Here is a 19,215-nt window from a genome sequence, read left to right as displayed (position 1 = left end):
TGCTTGGCAGACACTGGTGCAGACACACACCACTGGGAGCGAGCAATGCGGACCTGAACTCGGGTCCCCAAGACAGTGTACACACCGCAGCCCACCGCTGCTCCTTGGCCCGGGTCCGGCACGCGGTGCTGTGGGACTGCAGCCACGCTCCCTTCGGTGCTTTCCTGAGGACGCGGCGGCAGGACCATCTGCACAGTCGTGCCGCAGTGAGCACGCCCAGACTGGGGACGCGGTTCTGTTCAGTGAAGCCAGACCTGGGGAGCCAGCTCTGTGTACCCCCCAGAGGGAGAGGAAGTGACCCATGGGGGTCCTGGTCTCAAGGGCTGTTCTTACAACACCACCACCCTATTTTATCTTACAACTGTCACCTCCACGTTACGGATGAGGCCAAAGAAACGTGCCTGACGCTCAGGGCTCATAACCTAGTTGAGGAATCAGAATAAGGACGACTGTCCCGAGTCTCAAGACCAGGTTCCGACAAGGTGCTGAGACACGGCTCCCGAGCAGACACACACACACACACACAGCAGGCAGGGGGCTGGGTAGGATCTGTCTCCCCACCACCGCCGCCCAGTCTCTGTCACGGTGACAAGTGGGGGCTCAGGAGGGCGCAGGCTCCTTTGTGGAAAAAGGAAAGACCAAGCCTTGCCCACCACGGGAAGGGACCGCCCTGCAGAGGGTGCCGGAAAGGTGAGGTGGCGGCTGCTGCTGCGGCGGCGGGCCCCGACCCGCCCCTGATGCCCTCGCGGCTGCTCTCTGGCGCAGGAGGAGAAGTCCGACAAGGAGCGCTGGCAGCACCTGGCCGACCTGGCCGACTTCGCGCTGGCCATGAAGGACACGCTCACCAACATCAACAACCAGTCCTTCAACAACTTCATGCTGCGCATAGGTGAGGCTCTGGGCCCCGCTCCGACACAGGGGACGCAGCCAGGCAGCGGAAGGCCAGGCCTAGAGGGACCTGATGCGCTCGGGCTGGCGAGGGTCGTACGCTCCTAGAGCTGGAAGGCACCTCAGGGACCTTCAGTCCGGGCTGTTCTAGATGAGCAGACTGGGAAGCTGGCCGACGGAGTTACAGTCGGCTGTGCCTTGTCCCCGTGTTTACCACGATAGCTTCCTCCGGAGTCCGGCTGGGAAGTCAGTTTGCTGTCTACCTAGGGACTCTCCTACACCCGCCCAGGGCTCTGCTCACCTCTGCCCAGCCTCTTACAGATCAGTCACCTGCTACCCACTACTGGGAATTTGGTGGGGGGAGGGGTTTCCTAATTTCTGATGAGGCCAAGGAGATAAAGTGCCAGCTCTGTTAGGAGCTGGCCACTTCCACGCCAAGCTAATCAGTGTGCTGGGTGCAGCCGACAACTTGCCGACACACGGTGAGGGCAGGGCAAGCAGGAGACGTGAACTCTGCCCTCCAGCAGCTTAGACAGGTTTAATGCGGAACGTGTTACATAATCAGGGGCTTTATGGTGGGGGTCAGGTGGCACCGCCTGTGAGGGGCTGGCAGCTTCCCAGCGGAGGCTGGCGTGTGGCCACGCTGACCTTCACGCCTCTGCCCCAGGCATGAACAAAGGAGGGGTCCTGGCCGGAGTCATCGGAGCCCGGAAACCACACTACGACATCTGGGGCAATACGGTCAACGTGGCCAGCAGGATGGAGTCCACAGGGGTCATGGGCAACATTCAGGTCTGTGCCACGGCAGGGCTGTGCTCAGACGCAGGGGCTGGGAACAAAACGGGCACAGTGCGTGCTCTGCCGTGAGCCGTCTCCTCCTTGAGGAGCGTGGCAGTGCTGCGAGGCGAAGGGCCAGAGTGGGGAAGGCACCCCCACGGCTGGGCACAGAGGGGAGAAGAAAACCTTGATCCTGTTTGCAAAGCTTAGGTGGCAAGTCTGTGTGCTAACACCCTGCCGCGGGGCCTGGCAGCAAAGCCCCACAGGAGGGCAAAGGGCAGGGAGCAGGAGTGCCCAACAGTGCCGCCGCCACACCGTCCGCTGCTGTCGCCTCAGACTGTCCTGGGGGGAGGGGAGGGCCCCAGAAAAACACCTGGGTTCCGCTGCTCCCTGGCATGGGCAGTGAGGCGCTCAGCCCTGGGAGGTCTGGGGGGGATGCTGTGGGAAGGGTGCTACCGTGCGTGGGGGCCGTCTGGGTGGCCTTGGTCTGGGCCTGCTCTGACCCCAAGCTCTCGCACCGTCTTCTCCCTCTGCAGGTGGTGGAGGAAACGCAAGCCATCCTTCGGGAGTACGGCTTCCGCTTCGTGAGGCGAGGGCCCATCTTTGTGAAGGGGAAGGGGGAGCTGCTCACCTTCTTCCTGAAGGGGCGCGATAAGCCAGCCGCGCTCCCCAACGGCTCCTCGGTGACTCTCCCCCACCAGGTAGTGGACAACTCCTGAACAGCGTCTCGCCCCCAGTGGTCCAGATGGGAAGGGACCATGTCTGTTTTGGAATCAAGGGCCTTGAGGAAGGACAACCACCAGGTCCCAGCATTCCCAAACTGCTGACGTGCACACTCACATAGACGTTAGATTTAAAACACCCTCCAGCCTTTTGCTCGTGGACACGTGAGCTCTGAGGGCAGCCTCCCCAGAGCGCGAGGGTCTCAGGCGCAGTGTGAGCGTGAGGCTTCCAGGGCCCCGGCTCCGACCAGCCCTGCTCCCCCAGAGGCCGCGGCCACTGTGAGCGGCCGTGCACCAGAGTGGGCCAACGCGCCTCCGCCGCTGGGGGCACGGGTGCGGGGGAAGCTCAGCTTTAGATGAGGGCCTGGCGGGCGGGGCCGCTGGGCTGGCAGACGTCGGCTGCCCTGTGCCCTGAAAGCAGCGCTCTGTTCCGAAGCGAGCTCAGGCTGGAGCCCAGCCCGTCTCCAGGTGGTCCGCGTTAGGTGGCAGGGCCCGTGTCCTGATAATCTTGAAAGGTCCTCCTGGAACCCCCGTCACCTTAGTCACAAGAGCAGAAAGTGCAATATTTCCTTTTACCTGGTGGGAGGGAGGGAAAGGGAATTTATTTCTGAAAGAAAAATATATCAACAAATCTTCTACATTTATATTTTTAACTTTCTGTTAAAAAACACTTTCCGATATTGCCTTGCCTTTTGAGCTCTTGCTACCTTTGCCTTTGCTACTGCTTTAAAAGAGAATTTACAGGTATTGATAAAGAACAAGACTTTTATTAAAAGCTTTCTTCAACTTGGATGTGATCACTGTGAAAACCCTGTTAACCTCCCCCACCTCGCACCCCCCTCCCACCCCAGAAGTGCTTTGCTGACCCACCACTGGTCCTCGCCACGTGCCGGGAAGGCACAGGGGCTTAACTAAGACCCTCGTTCACTCTTCAGCTGCTTCTACACGGTGGTCCTAGCTGGCCTTCCCATTCCCCTGTGCTCCCCCCCCCCCAGAGTCAGCCGCAGCTCCCACACTTCTAAGGTTACTTCCTGGTCACCAGGTCTAGGAAGTGACCGTTTTAAAGAGGGTGAGGCCTGAGCACAGCTCTGCGTCCCGGGTAGTAGTGACTCCTCCTTGTGACGGGGACAGGAACTGAGTGGCATGGCCCCGGCCAGCTAGACGGGTCTGGGCTGGGCCCGCACACGCTGCCTTCAGCTGAGGGAAGTGCCGGCAGGTCCTGAGCCTTGAGCTGCGAGAGGCCAAGGAGGGAAGGCCTGCCGCCCCGTGCAACGCCTGGGTTAGGGGCGGGCTTCTGACCACGCTTCTTTACAGCTCACTTGGACTGTCAGCTCGCTACTGAGATGTTTCAAGAGACAAAACACGAGCGACCAAGAACCCTGACTACTTTACACACAGTGCTTCCTCCACACCATTCTCCAAAGGCAGGGTCTGGAGTATACTGGTCTGAACTCACTTCCCTCCTTAACTGTTCCACTCATTTCACATGAACAGGGCATGCTAAGAACTTTATTTTCAAATGTCTCACACAGGGAAATGAGGTGGAAGCAAGCTTTTATAAAAGGTAGAAGCACTTTTTAGTTGAAGGGTACACAGCCCCCTCACAGATGCCTCCTACTGCCCTCCAACCCGGGCTGATGTTCAGCCTAAACATGCGGTCAAGCCACCGTCCCTAGGAACAGAGGATCCCAAGCACTTAGCGAGCGGCCAGCAGGGAGACCAGTCAAATGCCCATGTCTGTGGCCCCAGACATGCCCCTCCATCGTCCCGGTGAGGGGGCTGTCTGTGTTCCTCGAGAGGACGTCCCTGGGCAAGGAGTCAGCCCCCCGACAGTTTTCAGTCCCGTGATCCCGCCCGGGGCTGTGTGCGGTGGTGGTTCGCTCACCTCCAACGTGTTCTCAGTGCGACACCCTAGTAGGCCAGCCTCAGCTCCAGCCTTTCTTCTCCCCGTGCAAACGCGGCAAACACGTGATGCAGCGGCTTCGTGCGGAGCAGGTGCTCGTGGCTGGCCCGCTGCTCCTCCCACGAGGGGGACGGCGTGTCTGTCCCTAAGAAAGACAGACTCTTTCAATGTCACCTAGCGCAACTGGCAAAGCCAGCACCCGATCCCTGATACTCTGGACCCAGGTAACTTTTTTTCTGGCCTGGAGCTGAGAGGCTGGCCCTCACTGGACCCATGTAATTTTGACACCCAGAACTTAGAACAGACTGCCCAGAGAAATCAAAAACCTACAGTACAAAGCCTGCAGCAGCTTCAAAGTGCCCGTCTCCTAACAACATTTTATGCTACTTTTCATGATTACCCATCACATTACTACGCTGCACTTCACTGAAACAGGTCACAGCAAAACCGCAGCCAGCTCTGAGAAATGTCCACTGAGAGAAACCTCTGGCGCGCTCAGTGTGCGCTGACCTGCCACGTCCACTTGGTTGTGGAGTGAAACGAGCCTTCTGGCTCCTCTCCACAGTGACCCTGTGACTCAGCCTCATTAGCTGTCTCTTCAAGAGCGGTCTCCAACGAAAACAAATTATGAGCTGAAAGAACACTGGCTGAGTCGGAAGGACCAGAGGAGGGAAAACTATGATGACTGTACTGTTTACAAAGAGAAGAGGGGAAAATGGTAGAAACACACAAAGCAGTATTTCGCTCCTTGTATTTTCCTGTTGATTGTACATGACCGGAAGAAAGTATCTCGAGAGGCCCACCTGATGTGTTCTACCTGTTCTGCCCTGCTTCCCTCAACCCGAGGAACCCGGAGCCCAGTACATTAGCTTCTCCGCCGTGGCATCCTGCCCCTTACCTTCATACGTAACGCTGACGTCCGTTGGGAGGGTTACCGTGAGGTCCTTGTAGAGCAGCCTGGCACAGAATGGGAAGGCCTGGCCCCCCGGCTCCGCTTTGTAAGTGAACGACAGCAGATTGCACAGAGCGTTTCTCTGCAAGGGCCCCGCCAGGAAGGCTGCAAAGTCACTCTGATGGAGGTGGGGACGAAAACAGGCACAGGCACAGACAGTTACGGCTCCGAAGGCAGGGAGTGGCTGTGACACTTCAAACACTGTCTACCAAAAACAGGGCCTGTTGATTGTTAACTGAATTCCAGAGAGAGACAGAGAGAGAGAGAACAGAGAAAGGCGTGGAAAGAGGGCTAGTGACAGAGAGCTGTAAGAGAACGAAGAGTCGGCCTCGGCCCAGGAAGGCCTGTGGGAGGCACTAAGTACGTGAACGGCCAGGGTTTGGGGATGCAGGGCAGATACTATTGCTGCCAAGAATTTCGATGACTTCATATACATGGCTGAGTGGCTTTGTGTCTGCATACACTTATCAATTTACCTAAATGACATCCAGGAGCTACGACGTCATTCCAAATGCCTACAGGGGAAACTCTAAGCTTGCAAGAGCCAATCATGTCCTATTGCATTCATTCCTGTCTCCCCTCCACGCCCCCAACACTGTCTCAATTGCAATCCTAAGAAGGTAGGGCAGAATTTAGGCAAAGATGCACAGTATTCCTCTGACACATTTCCGATTATTCTGCTTTGCATCTATACCCTAGGTTTAGCAAGGTGCTTGGTACACAGTGGGTTTTCTATCAATCCCGACTGGACTGTAAGTACAGCAAGTGTACTCTACCACTTTGTGCCGGGAAGAAGGGGTCAAATATAAAAGCCTGGGCTCCACCACTGGGGGTGAATAATCCCTGAATAACCAGTATTCTTGCTTCAGTATCATCCAGAGTTTCAACAGGGGAAGAAAAGAGTGGAAAAACAGCTTGTACACAAATAATAAACAAGTATTAGAAGGATAATAGACTTCTGACTCGGTGATGAGACATTGTAAAATACAAAAGAAAACTTGACCTCCCCCCCTCCTATTTCCTTTTAAGCCTATCCCGGGCTCATCAAACGCTACGTAAGATCCCGGACAGGTACCTGCAGTCGATCTGCCTGGTACTTCCTCCCCGCGTAAGCGTTCAGGTGTTCGCAGAGACTGAACAGGAAGTGCCGAAGGTCAGTCTGCAAGGACTTGGCGGCTATCTCCTCCAGGGGAATGAAGACCGGGACGGAATGGTGATGTATCCGAAGCGGTTTCTGTATGACGAGGTCCACGAAGTAGGAATCCAGCAGGTTCCCCTGGAAAGCAGTCTGGATGCACACACAGACGCCCCGGCTCGTCAGCTTCCCGCTGAGCCCTGAGACAGACCAGATAACGTCCCTCAGCGCCCACCGGGCCACGCCCGCACCCCACTCCTCGGCGCGCCCCAGGTGCTCCAGCACTACCTAGCACATACAGGACGCACCCGAATGGCCTTTGAACCAATGAGTATCAGCCTTTCAACACTGGCTCACTTTGAGGTTGAGCTGTTAAAGCCATGGAGTGGTGGAAAAGAAAAAACATTCTAAATACCAAATTATGGAGGAAAAGATTTTGAAATGTTCGACTTATCTACTCTTTTTTTCTCTGAGTGTCAAATAATTTATGGCAGACCCCAGTTCTTCCCACAATCCTCTTGCAGCACAGATAACGGGGAGAATAAACCCCCATTTTAACTGAGGTGTTCAAACTATTTGACCAGGGGCATGAAGCCAGCCAGCAGTAACGAGAGTTGCAGTACGGGATCTGGCACAGGCTGAATAGCAAAGGAAGAGTCTAAACCTACCCATCAATCTGTTGCACAGAGAGGCCAATATGGTAGGCAGAGATGCCCACGAACAGCAGAACACTGCGGGGGCCAAACCGACGGTCAGGAAGTCAGGCCGGGACTAGTACTACGTCTACCAAACTAACTCCGCAGGGACCGCAGACCCAGACCGAAACAGGTCAGGAAGACAGCATACCTGTAAAACGGTATGCTTGCAGAATGGCTTTCACGTCCTCCCGCTTTCTCTCCAAAGCCTGCTCGCTGTCCTGCAGTGCCTGGTCCGGTTCTGCACTGGCTTCCACCTGCAAGACGGGCAGGAAGTCGAGCTGGGCCCAAAGGGGCGCGACAGGACGTCTCCGCCCGCGCCCGCCCGCGGCCAGCAGCACGCAGAGCGTCACGGAGCGGATGTGGAGGGCTACTGCGGTCTACAACCGCTGTGGAGCCACGGCGGAGGCGGAACCCTGCGGGTCCCGGTGCTAGGAATCGGAGGCAGAAACTGCGCTGACCTGAGCCCTGTGCGAGGCGGAAAAAAGGGTGCGAACCCAGTCTAGTAGTGCGAGCGCAGGGCGAGCGAAGCGGCTGTGACGGGGCAAGGCCGGAAAGCTGGTTCGGGTCCGGCAGCGCCAGGAGGAGAAACACTGACTCGAAGACGTCCACTCACAGCCGTGGCCCAGCAGGTGGACTCGGACCAGCTCCGCCTCTGAGAGGCCTACAAGCTGGGAGACGTTCCCGGAGGAAGCCAACATGCCAGCAAGCACACAGAACGGTCTGAGGGCACCAGAGAAACACCGAAGCAGCCAGGCGGAAGGTTAAAGGTAAACGCTCTGCTTTTAGCTGGGTTTCCCCTGCAGCTTTCTCTCGGAACATTGATTTGGATCTCAGAGCCTGTGGGCCAAGTAGAAAGCTGCAGGCCCAGCTCTGTAGCAGCCCCACCGAGACCGAACTGGAGGCCAAGGTTACCAGAGCAGCCCTTCCAGGGGCCAGGATCCCACGGAAAAGGGCACCCAGCCTTTTGCAGGCAATGTACCCTTCAGGCAGTTGCCAAGTCCTAAGTGCACGTGAGTTACCGAGTACTGAGAAACGAAACAAACGCAGCTGAGAGTTAAAAAACTGAGCAGAGACTGTGGCGCAAAAAACTTGGGAGGTCAGAGCCCGCCAAGGGAGAGGAGCCCCGACAGACCTGGCCCCGGGACACAGCCAAGCTTTCAGCCGACGGCCCTAACGGAAAGGACAGCGCCCTTGGAGCGAGGGTGCACCAAAGCCAGACCGCCTCACCTGGATGAAGGTGATTTATTTCCCCACACACGGGTTCCCTGTCCGAAAACCTCAAGCTCCCCCGGGAGGGAGAGATCACAATACGGAATCCTGATTTCTTTAATATACAGTACTTATCATTGAATCAAAAAAAATTTTTTTACCAGGTATATAAAAAAGAAAAATAGATGACTGAAAATCAAGGAAAAAGACAAAAGAAACAAATCCAAGGCGATTCAACCCTCTGAGTTATCAGGCAGATGATATACATTAAATGTTGCCAAAAGCCATACCAAAGAGCCAGAATCTACAAAAATGAGTCAGATGGAAGCCCTAGAACCAAAAAATACAGTACTAACTAAAATTAGAAATTACATATTGATATATTTTCATATCGAGATTAAATCCCAGAGACAGAAATTAGTGAAAACACGTCACAGTAAAAACAAACAAACAACCCCCCCCCCACCACACAACTCCATACAAAGAGCCCCAGAAATCAAGGAAAAGAATGATGAAAATGCGTTATTTGAAAGCATATTGGCCAAGTTTTCCAAAATGAAAAACATGAATTTAAAAAGCTCTACACACACTAAGTAGGCTAAAGAAAGAAAACCACTCCTAGCCCCATTATGGTACAAAGTTGCTAAAAACCAAAAACAGACAGAAGCTTAAAAACAGAGGAAAAAGACACATTCAAACAATAACATACCTGATAGAAGCTACAGAAGACAACAGAATGCCACACCTAAACCATGAAAGAAAATAACTCCCGAACTGTAATTATCACCTAGCAAAAATATTCTTTAAAAACTGAAAAACATAAGGACAGGAAAATAAGGGTGTTTTCAAACCATCAAAAACAGAATTTATTGCCAGCAGGCTTACAATAGAAGAAGTACCAAAAGCAGCCACTTACGCCGAGGGCAGATAACCCCAGAGAGAAACCCCGAAATGCGGGATGTAATAAAAAGCGCTGGGAAGGGTAACTATGTATGTAACCGGTGCCTGTACAAACAACAAAGAGTTCCCGGGAGTTTAAGCAGCTGTAGAATTAAACATATGGCGATTCTAGCATGAAAGGTGTTGTGTTCGAGAGGAAAGTCAAAATGTTAGAAGGTTCTGTATCATCCAGAAAGTTGTGAAAGTACTAATTGGAAGTATACTCGAGTAAGAAAAAAGTTGCATGTTTTCTCTAGGATAACCACTGCAAGAATGTATAATTAATAAGCTAATGGAAAAGCAGAATAATAAATAAAAAGATCAACCCAAAAGATGACGAGACGGGAGAAGAGAGAAACAGAGTAAGACACGACAGTAACGGGGTGGACTGGCATACGACTGTATCAGTAATCACATGGAAAGCTCACAGACTGAATATTCCAACTAACAGAGACTATCAGGCTGGATTTAAAATACCTAACTATATGCTACTTACGAGAGGAAGTATACCTTAAGTGGAAAGAAAAAAGTTGACCATGCAAACTCTAAACAAAAAGAGCTGTTGGAGTTATACTAGCATTTGACAGAGTTGGCTTTAACGCAAAAAGTTTAACTAAAATAGAAAGGAACATTCCATAATTCTAAAAGGTTTGCTCAGCCAAGGAGACGTAACCACCCTAAATCTGTTTGCACCTGAAGTACAGCGCACACACAACCGCAGGGAAGCCTCGGTTACTGGGACCCGCGTGTCCCAGTAACTGATATAACACAAGCACAGTCGTGCACCGCAGAGTGACATCCCAGTCAGGGACGGCCAACACGCACGACAGTGGCCTCGGAAGGTCAGAGTGGAGCCGAAGACTTCCCACTGCCAGGTGATTTCACAGCTGTCATACTGTCACGGTGCCGTACGCCACTCCCGTGTTTGTGGTGAGGCCGGTGCCAACAACGCTGTTCCCATTACAGGAAGGTACAGCACATAAAATTACGTACGTACGTAATCCCTGATGAGGACAAAGGACTGTTACTGGTTTGTGCGTTAACTATCTACACTTTCCACCGCTACTTTAGAGGGCACAGCTGCTACGTGTAAAAAATCTGCTGCAGAACAGCAGCTGGTCACCGCAACAGCAACGCCACACATCCCGCGCTCACCATTATCTTTTTTAAAACACTTTTTACAGCTTTGAAATATGTGATTCACATCCCATATAATTTACCATTTTAAAGTATACAATGCAGTAGCTTTTAGTATATCCAGCTTTTAGTGTATCCATCACCACAATCACATTTTTGAACATTTCCATTACCTGAAAAGAATCTCCACACCCCTTAACTGTCATTCCCCCAAACCTCAGCCCCATGTGACCACTGATCTGCATTCTATCCCTACAGACTGGCTTAGACTGGGCATCTCATGTAAAAGGAATCGCACGACATGTGGTCCTTTGTGACTGGCTTCTTGTACTTCATGTTTCCAAGGCTCACCCACGTTGCAGCATGTATCAATATTCATTCTTTTTATTGCCGAATCACATTCCATTGGATGGATACACCACATACTATGTCTCTGACTGCACCATTTTCTCCTGTGTTTGATTTGGTCTCGTGTAGTTTTACAACTTCAGTGCGGGCTCGGTGCGGTGTTCCCGAAGCCTACGGCAGAGTCCAGTAACGTCCTCGGCTTTCACTCACTCGCCACGGCTCACCCGGGGCAGCTGCCAGCTGCTCCATCCGTGGTTAAGTACCGTATACAGGTACACACCACTTTTTATCTTGTATGCTGTATTTTTACTGCACCTTTTCTGTGTTTAGGTATGTTTCAACACACAAATACCACTGTGTTACAACTGCCTACAGTCTTCAGTGCAGTGACACGATGTATGGGTTCGCCGCCCGGAGCGTAAGCTGCACCACACAGCCCGGGTGTGCGGCGGCCGACACCACCTGGGTTTGTGCGGGTGCCCTCTGCGATGCCGCCACAACAAAGAAATCACCTAACGGTGCATCTCTCAGAACACGCCCCATTTTAAGCAGCGCGTGACTGCAGGCTAGTCAGCGAGGACATGGAACACTTAACCTCCATGACAAATGCACTGAGTCCAACCCGTGTACCGCCCGGCACCCGACAGACGCGAAATCCTCCATCTCACGCCACACACGAAATCTGTTCCAGATGGTTACAGTTCTAAAAGTGAAACAGTAAAGCTTTTAGGGAATAACACAGAATATCGTCATGATCTTAAGTTAGGCAAAGATTTATTACAGGAAACAAGAGCAGTAAGCATAACATTAGATTCCTAGATCAAACCTCATTACGCCGAAAACTTTGTTTTCACCACAAGACACCCTCCGAGAGTGAGAAGGCAAGCCACCGTGTGCGAGATTTTAACACATACACCCAGCAAACAGCCCTTATCCGGAATGTACAGAGAACCCTACAATCTAGTAAGAGGCGGGCAACCCAATGACACGTCTACAAAAGCCTCGAGAAGCATGCTTTATAACACAGGACTCTCAAGTGGCCAGAACAGGCACCTAACATCACCCCTTGTCAGGCAAATGCAAAGTAATCTACAATGAGATGCTATTACACTCCCGCCGGAATGTCACATTTTTTAAACCGACAGTATCATGTATAGAAAAAGATGTAAAACAACGGAACTCTTACACACTAGTGCTGGGACCATAAAATTGGTGCAACCACATTCAAAAACTGTTTGGCATTATTTACTAAAGCCAACACGCATACCTGTGACCCAGCAATTCTACCGAATTCACCTGGTAGAAAAGTGTGTATTTTTACACCAAAACACAGGAACACGACTGTTCACAACAGCATTATTCCTAACGGCGTCCAAGTGAAACAGCCTCAATAACCCAAACGTCACCAACAGTCCAACAGGTAAACAAACCGTGGAATATTCACAAAACAGTACCACTATGCAGCAATAAAGACAGCATGACCACTGCAGCAACAACGTGGATGAAACCTCAGACACAACATTCAGCCAAAGAAGCCAGTTTTATACTTCCAACATTTATACGTTCAAAAGCAGGTAAAACCCAGGTACGACGACGGAAACCAAAAGACTGGTTACTTGAGGGAAATGACTGGAAGGGGTGGGGGAGACCTCCAGGCACCGACAGCACCCCCTAGTGCGATCTGTGTGGTGCAGGTGCGCGTGCTTTGTGAGAGGCTCTGCACTTCATATAGACTTACATATATTTGAATACAAGGGTGAAGGGAGTAAAGTGGGGAATGGGAGAGAGAGGGGACAGTGAAGGGGAGAGAGGGGAGGGAGGCTGACCACATCCCACAGGCAGTGAATAGCAACTGAAGGTTTCCGAGCAAGGAAACGCTGCAGTGGTTTAGGAAGGCATCTTCTCGGCTGTGCAGGCTTTCCTGGAAAGGTACGAATACCAGAAGAGAACCAACCAGCAGGCTGGCATCCCGGTCACCTGGGAAATATTCATCAGTGCAGCGAGGTAACGTCCTAGCTCTCGCCTCACTTACCACTGATGCTTGAGATGCGGGTAATGCTTGAGCTAGTGCAGCGGAGTGGGGAGGAAGCACAGAGACAATATGAAGGAAAACTAGACAGTTCTTGCTGGCGGAGCCTGGGCTAGACGGAAAACTCAAACCTCAGAGTTTATTATGAGGTTTCGAGTCTGGGCAACAGAAAAACGGCATTAACGACAAAAGTGCCAATGGCTCGCCCTGACCAGGCAGCTCAGTTGAGAGAGATCATCCCAATGTGCCAGGGTTGTGGGTTCACTCCCCAGTCGGGGCACATACAAGAATCACAAATGAAAACGTAAGTGGAACAACCAATCAATATCTCTGTCTCTAAAACCAATCAAAAAAATTTTTTTTTAAAAATGTACCAATGCCTCAAGTCAGGCTCAGATCAAGGTAACATGTTCCTGTCTGAAGGCAGGTGAAGAGACTATCTGTTATGAAACCTTGCCCAGGCCATCAGGAATGCCTGATAATTGTTAGCTGATATGGATGTCAGCTGAGACCCTACAGGTTTGATGAGGGATCAAGGCCTGAAATCCACCCAGTAAGATCACAGGTCAGACCCATCAAGCAAATCGGCGCATTCCCAGATCACGTGCTTCCCACCCCGGGCCAGCCCGCCAGCACCAGCCTTGCACTCACTCTGGCCCCATGCCGCTCCACTGCAGCCCTCAGCTGGTCTCGCAGGCGTCTCAGCTGCAGGATCTTGCTCCTCAGAGCACTTTCCGCTGCCGGTGTGCCCTGTGGCTCTTCGAATTTTTTACGGGACCTAGCTTCTAGTCTTTCCAAGTGAGCTAGAACACCTGAAGAAGGTACAAAGAGAATCTGTCAAGAAATCAAGGCTTTCTAACTCTGGCCACAGAACGCATCTCAGGGCCCTAGTTTATAAAACCCGAAGAGCTAACAAGAGAAAGATCAGCAACCTTTTAGCCGATGGAGAGGTACAAGCAGTCCCTCACCAGGACAGTGTCCAAATCTGGACAGAGCCAATCTCAGCTCCCCATGATAATAACCCAGAGGAAAAACATTCGCCAAATTCACCGACTCTCTCAGAAACTGTTTTTTAAATGCAGAACTGGTTTCTAAGCATGTTTTCCTGAAGTGCTAATGCATAATTCTTTGAAGCTCTGAAGAAATACTAGTGCAGGGCTGTGACGACACGAACTGAAGGGAAGTGCCCACCAACGTTACTGGGGGTTAGAGGGGAAACACGCTCACCGCTGGACAGACACTCGGAGGTCAATTTCCATTTCCTACGGGCTGACTAAGGAACAATATAGGTGTATCTCATCCTATTGCGCTTCACAGATGTTGCGTTTCTGTTTATGAAATAAACTGAAGGCATCAGCCCCAACCAGAGAAAAAATTACAACTCACTCTACTGCAGTGGTCCGGAAGTGAACTGGCAGTATCTCCGAGAGATGTCTGCACAGTAAGGGTCCTATTTTCATAAGGCTAATCAGCTCTTAAGAAAGCGTTTGCTGAGCACTTCCTATATATTAACACACTTGTGCTACCCGATTTACTTGCATAGCATGTGAAAAATTAAAGCATTTATTGACTATTTCCTACACATAAGGTGTGTGTTCAATGCTTTAATTGAGAAGCAGGAAAAACGTGGCTTATCTCACTCCCACTGCCACCACCACAATGCTGTATTCCCTCCCTTTTCCAGGTGAAAAAACTCAAGCAGAGAAAGGTAAAATAGCTCGTCCAAGGCCACAGTATGTATATGGGCAGAGCCAGCACTCAAACCCAGATCTACCCAACTGCCAAAGCCACGGCCTGGCACTCTCACAGAAGTCGGGCATAAAAGGCCCCCCAAAAACCCTGGGAAGAGAGAAAGACACCTGTAGCTCTGCACAGAAACACTGAGCATATTATGCATGCAAACTATCACTTTAAAAAGGGGCGGGAGCCTAGAAATATGTGAAGTAATTTTTCCCTGTCTAATGCTCTTGGCTTACCTGCCCTTTAAGTAACTCTTCAATACAGGCACGTCTCCAGGTAGTACCGCTTCGGTTCCAGACCGCTGCAGTAAAATGAGTCCTAACCTTTTGCAGGTGGAGGGTTTTGCCTTCAGTTTGTAAAACGCGCAACACCTGTGAGGCGCAATGCGGCTATGCTCCTATTAGTTCCCTTCACTCTTCTCCCCAAAAGGCCAGATCGCACAACAGCTAGAGGAGGAAAGGGCCCTTCCAACCTGGCACCTTTGGGCAGCGGTAGGAAGGGCTGGTAAAGACAACCATTTGAATACCTCCTTTGGGCTCGCCCTCTTGACTTGAAGTATTCGCCAGGTCCATCTCCTCCTCAGATTCTCAAGAGCCTTCCTAGGAAGCTGCCCAGGCACCCAGATTTCCTTGCTGGAAAAAGAAAAAATGGCAAGGAAGTGACATTTAGACAAGTCCAGACGGCAGGACACACAACTCACTCAATACCCCAATGGTACTGCCAGGACTCCCCTTACCGGACCTGCCCTTTCCCCGGGGGTGTCCACGTCCCCCTGGCCGGCCCTGCGCGCTGCCCAAGGCACCGCCCCACCGGTTCGGCCGAGTTGCCTTCCAAACGGAAGGAGCTGCAAGAGGCTGTTTAGCCTTCCACCCTGGACACCGTACTGACCCTCAGTGAGTCTGATTTCCTCTTACCTCCCTTCCCCTGGCTCACCCAGTCCAGCGACAAGAGTTCCCGCGGTTCTCGCGTTCAAAACCTAGCCAATCGAACCCAGCATGCTTTGCGCGCAGACAGTACAAAAACATGGCAGCGCTCAGGGCCCCTCCCTGTTCCCGGCATGCACCGGGGAGTAGGTCAGGTCTTAGTGCTGGGTAGGAAGATGGCGGCATCTGGCGCAGAGCCGCAGATCTTGGTACAGTACTTGGTGTTACGGAAGGACCTATCGCAGGCTCCCTTCTCCTGGCCAGCGGGCGCACTGGTAGCGCAGGCCTGTCACGCAGCCACTGCAGCCCTGCACACTCACCGAGACCACCCTCACACTATTGCTTATCTCCGGGAGCTGGGGCGCATGCGCAAGGTGGTCCTTGAGGTGAGGCACCGGATCCTGGGGGTGGGGCGCTCTGGACGTCGGGAACGGAAATGGGTGTGGTCTTAAGTCCGCCAGCGTAATTTCACGGCGTTAGTGGGGAAGAGTTTGTTTTTGTTTTTTCCCCCCGGGGCCGCGGGGAGGGAAGGAGACGTCTTTAGCATCTAAGTTTTGGAAGCGGTTCTGGGGGCGCTTGAACTACTGCCCGGAGAGAGCTTTCCCTTGGCCGAGGGATGCCTGACTGTGGAGAGTGGACATCGGGTTCGTTTTCACTGCTTCCCGCCCCTCTCTGGTCTCACCTGCGTCCCTCTTAGTAAATACCTGTGCGGGAGGAGGCCGGTGGAGCGAAACCCGCCTTTCTACCTGTGCGCTGGGCCGGCCTTTCAATGCCGCAGGGAGAGTGTTGCTCCTCCCGCTTCCCGCAGAACCGATCTGGGATAAGGACACGGGATTCCATGTTGGCAGTGAAGTCAAACGGGAGCATTTATCTGGGCACGACGCCAAATTAGTTGAAAACAAACGTGAACCCTAGAGTAAATTGAACCTAGCGTCAGAAACACCAGGAGTGTGAAATAGTGAGGTCTTCTTTGCAGATGGCCAAACAGATCTTACCCTTACCCTTTGTGATTTCTGCTCTAGAAGTGTTTGCTAAGAAGGTAACCAGGTGCACCCAAAGAGCATTGTACGAGAGTATTCATAGGAGCACTTTATAATGGTAAAAACTGTGGAAATCACTAAATTTACAATACGAAGGATAGGTCATGTCCTTATAATGGATTATGAAACTAGTGTAAATCACTTCTGGAGCATATTTAGTTGGATGAAAAAGTGCTCATGATGTGATGCTAAAGGGAGCTTCATATCATGATCCAAATTTTGAAAGAAAAACTAAGGAAATACATCCAAATATTAAGCAGTGAGTGGTGGGATTTTGGTTATTTCCCAGTGCTTCTATTTTCGTTTTCTATGTTAAGCACATATTCTATAATGAGAAAAAAAAAGGCTTTTATTTTCAAGCCTTTTCCCTCATAAAATATATTTCTTTTAATAAATAAGAAACCAAAGCCCTGGGGTGGAGGAGTGGGGTAGTCATCCCTTTATCGGCTAGGTGGCAAAAGCAGATTATCTTGCAAGACAAAAATTACTCGGGTGTATTGAAACGTCCAACAGGAACCTGTAGTATAATGTCTTGAGAATCTATAAATAGGCAGACAAGAAGCAGACAGCTTTTCATTTAGATTTTTATAGGAAGGGGGCCTCAAGAAATCACCTGGTTCAGACACCCCCCTCTCCCTCCCCATCCAGCAGATACTACATTTACTCTTTCCCCCTCAGAGGAGACATAGGAAGCCCACGGGTTATCCCCCGAGTTTAAAAGACACCTGGTGATTCCTAGTTGTTAGCCACGACTCAAGAAAGGGACTTAGGAGTCACCATTGATTAAATTAAGGTGCCGCTGTAGCTGCAAAGACCAGAAAATATATGCCAAGATTCCCGTGTGCCAGGCACAAACCTGAGCCCAATTTCATCGAATCCTCACTACTACCAGGAAGCAGCGTCACCTCTGTTTTATGAAGGGGGAACAAAGGTCAGGCTAAGTCAATAAACTTGAGAAAGATCACACCATCAGTGAGTGGCAGGGCAAGGGTTGGGACTCGGACTATGGTGCTGCCTGGTGCGGTGCTGAAGAAGGGGGAGTTGGCAGAGAGGGGAGACTCAATTCTGGAGAATCCTCCCAGCTCTCCCTGGAGGATTCGGTAGCGTTGTCGCTCAACCCCCACATCCTCTCATTTGAAAAACCATACTTGCAGTCATCATAGTGACTTATGCCTTCACAGGGAAAAAGATACCTTATGCAACATGACATACTGCTTTATTTTCTGAATGATAGTTTTAATACTGACTGTAATGGGCTTCAGCATGGGTGGTAAGGGTGGTGCAGACAGAATTTCCAAAGTTTGGAAATTACAGAATATTCCCTTGAGTTAACTAGTGGGAACTATCCCAGAGGGAAAATCCTAGGTTTGGGTGGAGGAGGGTGGGAGGGTAAGAGGGAGGTGGAAGCGGTGTGATTTCAGAAATCCTTCTAGTTGGAGTCAACTCTTAAAGTCAGAGCTGGCTGAAATATTAGGATATTTGGGCACCAGCCATAAGAGAACTAGAAAATGTATAACACCAATATTGATAATGCACACAGCATCTCCAGAAAGAAGAGAAATGTCTCCATTTTATAAATAGGAATATTAAGCATCCCCCCTTCTTCCCCTCTGCCCCCCAGCCCCATCCCAGCCGCTAGGCAGCTCGCCTAGGGTCCCACAGGGAGAGAACGGAACATGCAGCAATGAAGCTGTCGCTTTTGGAGACATGCTCCGCAGCTCCTTTAGGAGAGCTGTTCCTCCATGTCCAGTTAAGAGGAAAGCCCCTCCCCCACACTTTTTGTTCACTGAGTTGACACTTCCTAAGTGGGCTGTTCAGTCTGTGTTCTGTGTTCTGCTTCTTGGAGGCCCCGGACGAGACCACCCTAAAGGAGCTGGCTGAGACCCTGCAACAGAAGGACATTGAGCACGTGCTGTGGCTGGAGCAGCCGGAGAATATCGCCACTTGCCTGGCACTCCGTCCCTACCCCAAGGACGAAGTGAGCCAGTATTTGAAGAAGTTCCGATTGTTCAAATGACTGATGTCACTGAGACTTGCTTTGGTACATCTGGAGTCAGCTGGATCCAGAAACTGCGGGCCATCCATCCCTAAGCATCACATAGTCCTTTCAGTGGCAACTCACGCTTGTTAAGTTATGACAGTTTCATGAGGGTCAAACACATGTTCACATTAAAGTGGTCACTAATAAGTACTTCTCTTTGTTTTTAATCCTCCCCCGAGGACATGCCTATTGATTTTAGAGCGAGGGGAAGGGAAGGAGAGAGGAGAGGGAGAGAAGCACTCACATGAGAGAGAAACATCAATGGGTTGCTTCTTCTGTGTGCCCCAAACAGGGACAATCCTCAACTGAGTCATGTGCTCTGACTGGGAATCGAACCCACCACCTTTTGGCAACTGAGCCAGATGGGGAAAGCAGGTGAGCAGCAATTTTGTTTATGGGTCATTGCTCAAACAGAGCTTTTGGTTAGACTCCTATACAGGAATCAAGGAAATGCCTTTCCATTTTGTTAGGAATAATAGAGTTCTTCCAATAATCCAGGTTTAGAACTTTGCCTTTGAATTCCTTATTTCTTATTCATATCCAGTTATTGTTGAATCTAAGACATCAACTCTAAGATACACCATTATTTTACGTGTTAAGAACTGCCAATTAAAGATATGCAGTTAACCGTAAGATGTATTTTAATTTCAAATATGTTAAAAATACACATATTTCTTCAAGTGGGTGAAATTTGCCGAGTACTGAATCTATTTTCTCGAAGTTGCAGGTGCTGC

General features: G+C 51.0%; 3 protein-coding genes across 9 annotated transcripts in view; 2 read left to right on the top strand and 1 right to left on the bottom strand.

The window, feature by feature from the left end:
* The window catches only part of ADCY3 (adenylate cyclase 3), a 56,954-nt gene extending 53,777 nt beyond the window's left edge, over window positions 1-3,177 (top strand). The window contains exons 20-22 of one of the 3 annotated variants that reach the window (XM_028516630.2): window positions 766-889; window positions 1,556-1,680; window positions 2,202-3,177. In XM_028516630.2, the coding sequence (XP_028372431.1) occupies window positions 766-889; window positions 1,556-1,680; window positions 2,202-2,384 (432 nt within the window). In that variant the 3' untranslated portion in view covers window positions 2,385-3,177. The remainder of the gene's footprint in view (window positions 1-765; window positions 890-1,555; window positions 1,681-2,201) is intronic. The other 2 variants (XM_036027728.1, XM_036027727.1) reach the window with 2 other exon arrangements.
* Window positions 3,178-4,089: 912 nt separating this feature from the next.
* On the bottom strand, window positions 4,090-15,608 carry CENPO (centromere protein O). 5 transcript variants are annotated; one of them, XM_036027731.1, is made up of 7 exons: window positions 15,490-15,608; window positions 15,004-15,109; window positions 13,389-13,549; window positions 7,224-7,329; window positions 6,318-6,577; window positions 5,189-5,360; window positions 4,090-4,435 (listed from the first exon to the last, which is right to left on the bottom strand). In XM_036027731.1, the coding sequence occupies exons 2-7, from the start codon at window positions 15,047-15,049 to the stop codon at window positions 4,299-4,301; spliced, it is 882 nt and encodes a 293-aa protein (XP_035883624.1). In that variant the 5' UTR covers window positions 15,050-15,109; window positions 15,490-15,608; the 3' UTR covers window positions 4,090-4,298. The 5 variants fall into 5 exon arrangements, with proteins under 5 accessions (XP_035883624.1, XP_035883622.1, XP_028372433.1 ...); XM_036027729.1 differs by having other exon boundaries at window positions 15,411-15,497; XM_028516632.2 differs by lacking the exon at window positions 15,490-15,608 and adding an exon at window positions 15,392-15,479.
* Window positions 15,515-18,631, top strand: PTRHD1 (peptidyl-tRNA hydrolase domain containing 1). Its single transcript, XM_028516418.2, has 2 exons — window positions 15,515-15,786; window positions 18,287-18,631. The coding sequence occupies exons 1-2, from the start codon at window positions 15,535-15,537 to the stop codon at window positions 18,455-18,457; spliced, it is 423 nt and encodes a 140-aa protein (XP_028372219.1). The 5' UTR covers window positions 15,515-15,534; the 3' UTR covers window positions 18,458-18,631.
* Window positions 18,632-19,215: the final 584 nt, after the last annotated feature.

Source organism: Phyllostomus discolor, chromosome 6, assembly GCF_004126475.2.
Source record: "Phyllostomus discolor isolate MPI-MPIP mPhyDis1 chromosome 6, mPhyDis1.pri.v3, whole genome shotgun sequence".
Classification (NCBI taxonomy): Eukaryota; Metazoa; Chordata; class Mammalia; order Chiroptera; family Phyllostomidae; genus Phyllostomus; species Phyllostomus discolor.
Note: the sequence above shows the minus strand (reverse complement) of the source record. Positions and strands in the feature narration are given on the sequence as shown.

What these genes read in the sequence shown, in the direction of transcription:
- CENPO (XM_036027731.1), bottom strand. Translation starts at nt 15,049, where the DNA reads ATGGACCTGGCGAATACTTCAAGTCAAGAGGGCGAGCCCAAAGGAG. An exon ending in AGAGGGCGAGCCCAAAGGAG is followed by an intron (nt 13,550 to 15,003) that starts GTATTCAAATGG and finishes TACCTTCTTCAG; the next exon opens with GTGTTCTAGCTCACTTGGAA. An exon ending in ACCAGGCAGATCGACTGCAG is followed by an intron (nt 5,361 to 6,317) that starts GTACCTGTCCGG and finishes CACCTCCATCAG; the next exon opens with AGTGACTTTGCAGCCTTCCT.
- PTRHD1 (XM_028516418.2), top strand. Translation starts at nt 15,535, where the DNA reads ATGCACCGGGGAGTAGGTCAGGTCTTAGTGCTGGGTAGGAAGATGGCG. An exon ending in TGCGCAAGGTGGTCCTTGAG is followed by an intron (nt 15,787 to 18,286) that starts GTGAGGCACCGG and finishes TGCTTCTTGGAG; the next exon opens with GCCCCGGACGAGACCACCCT.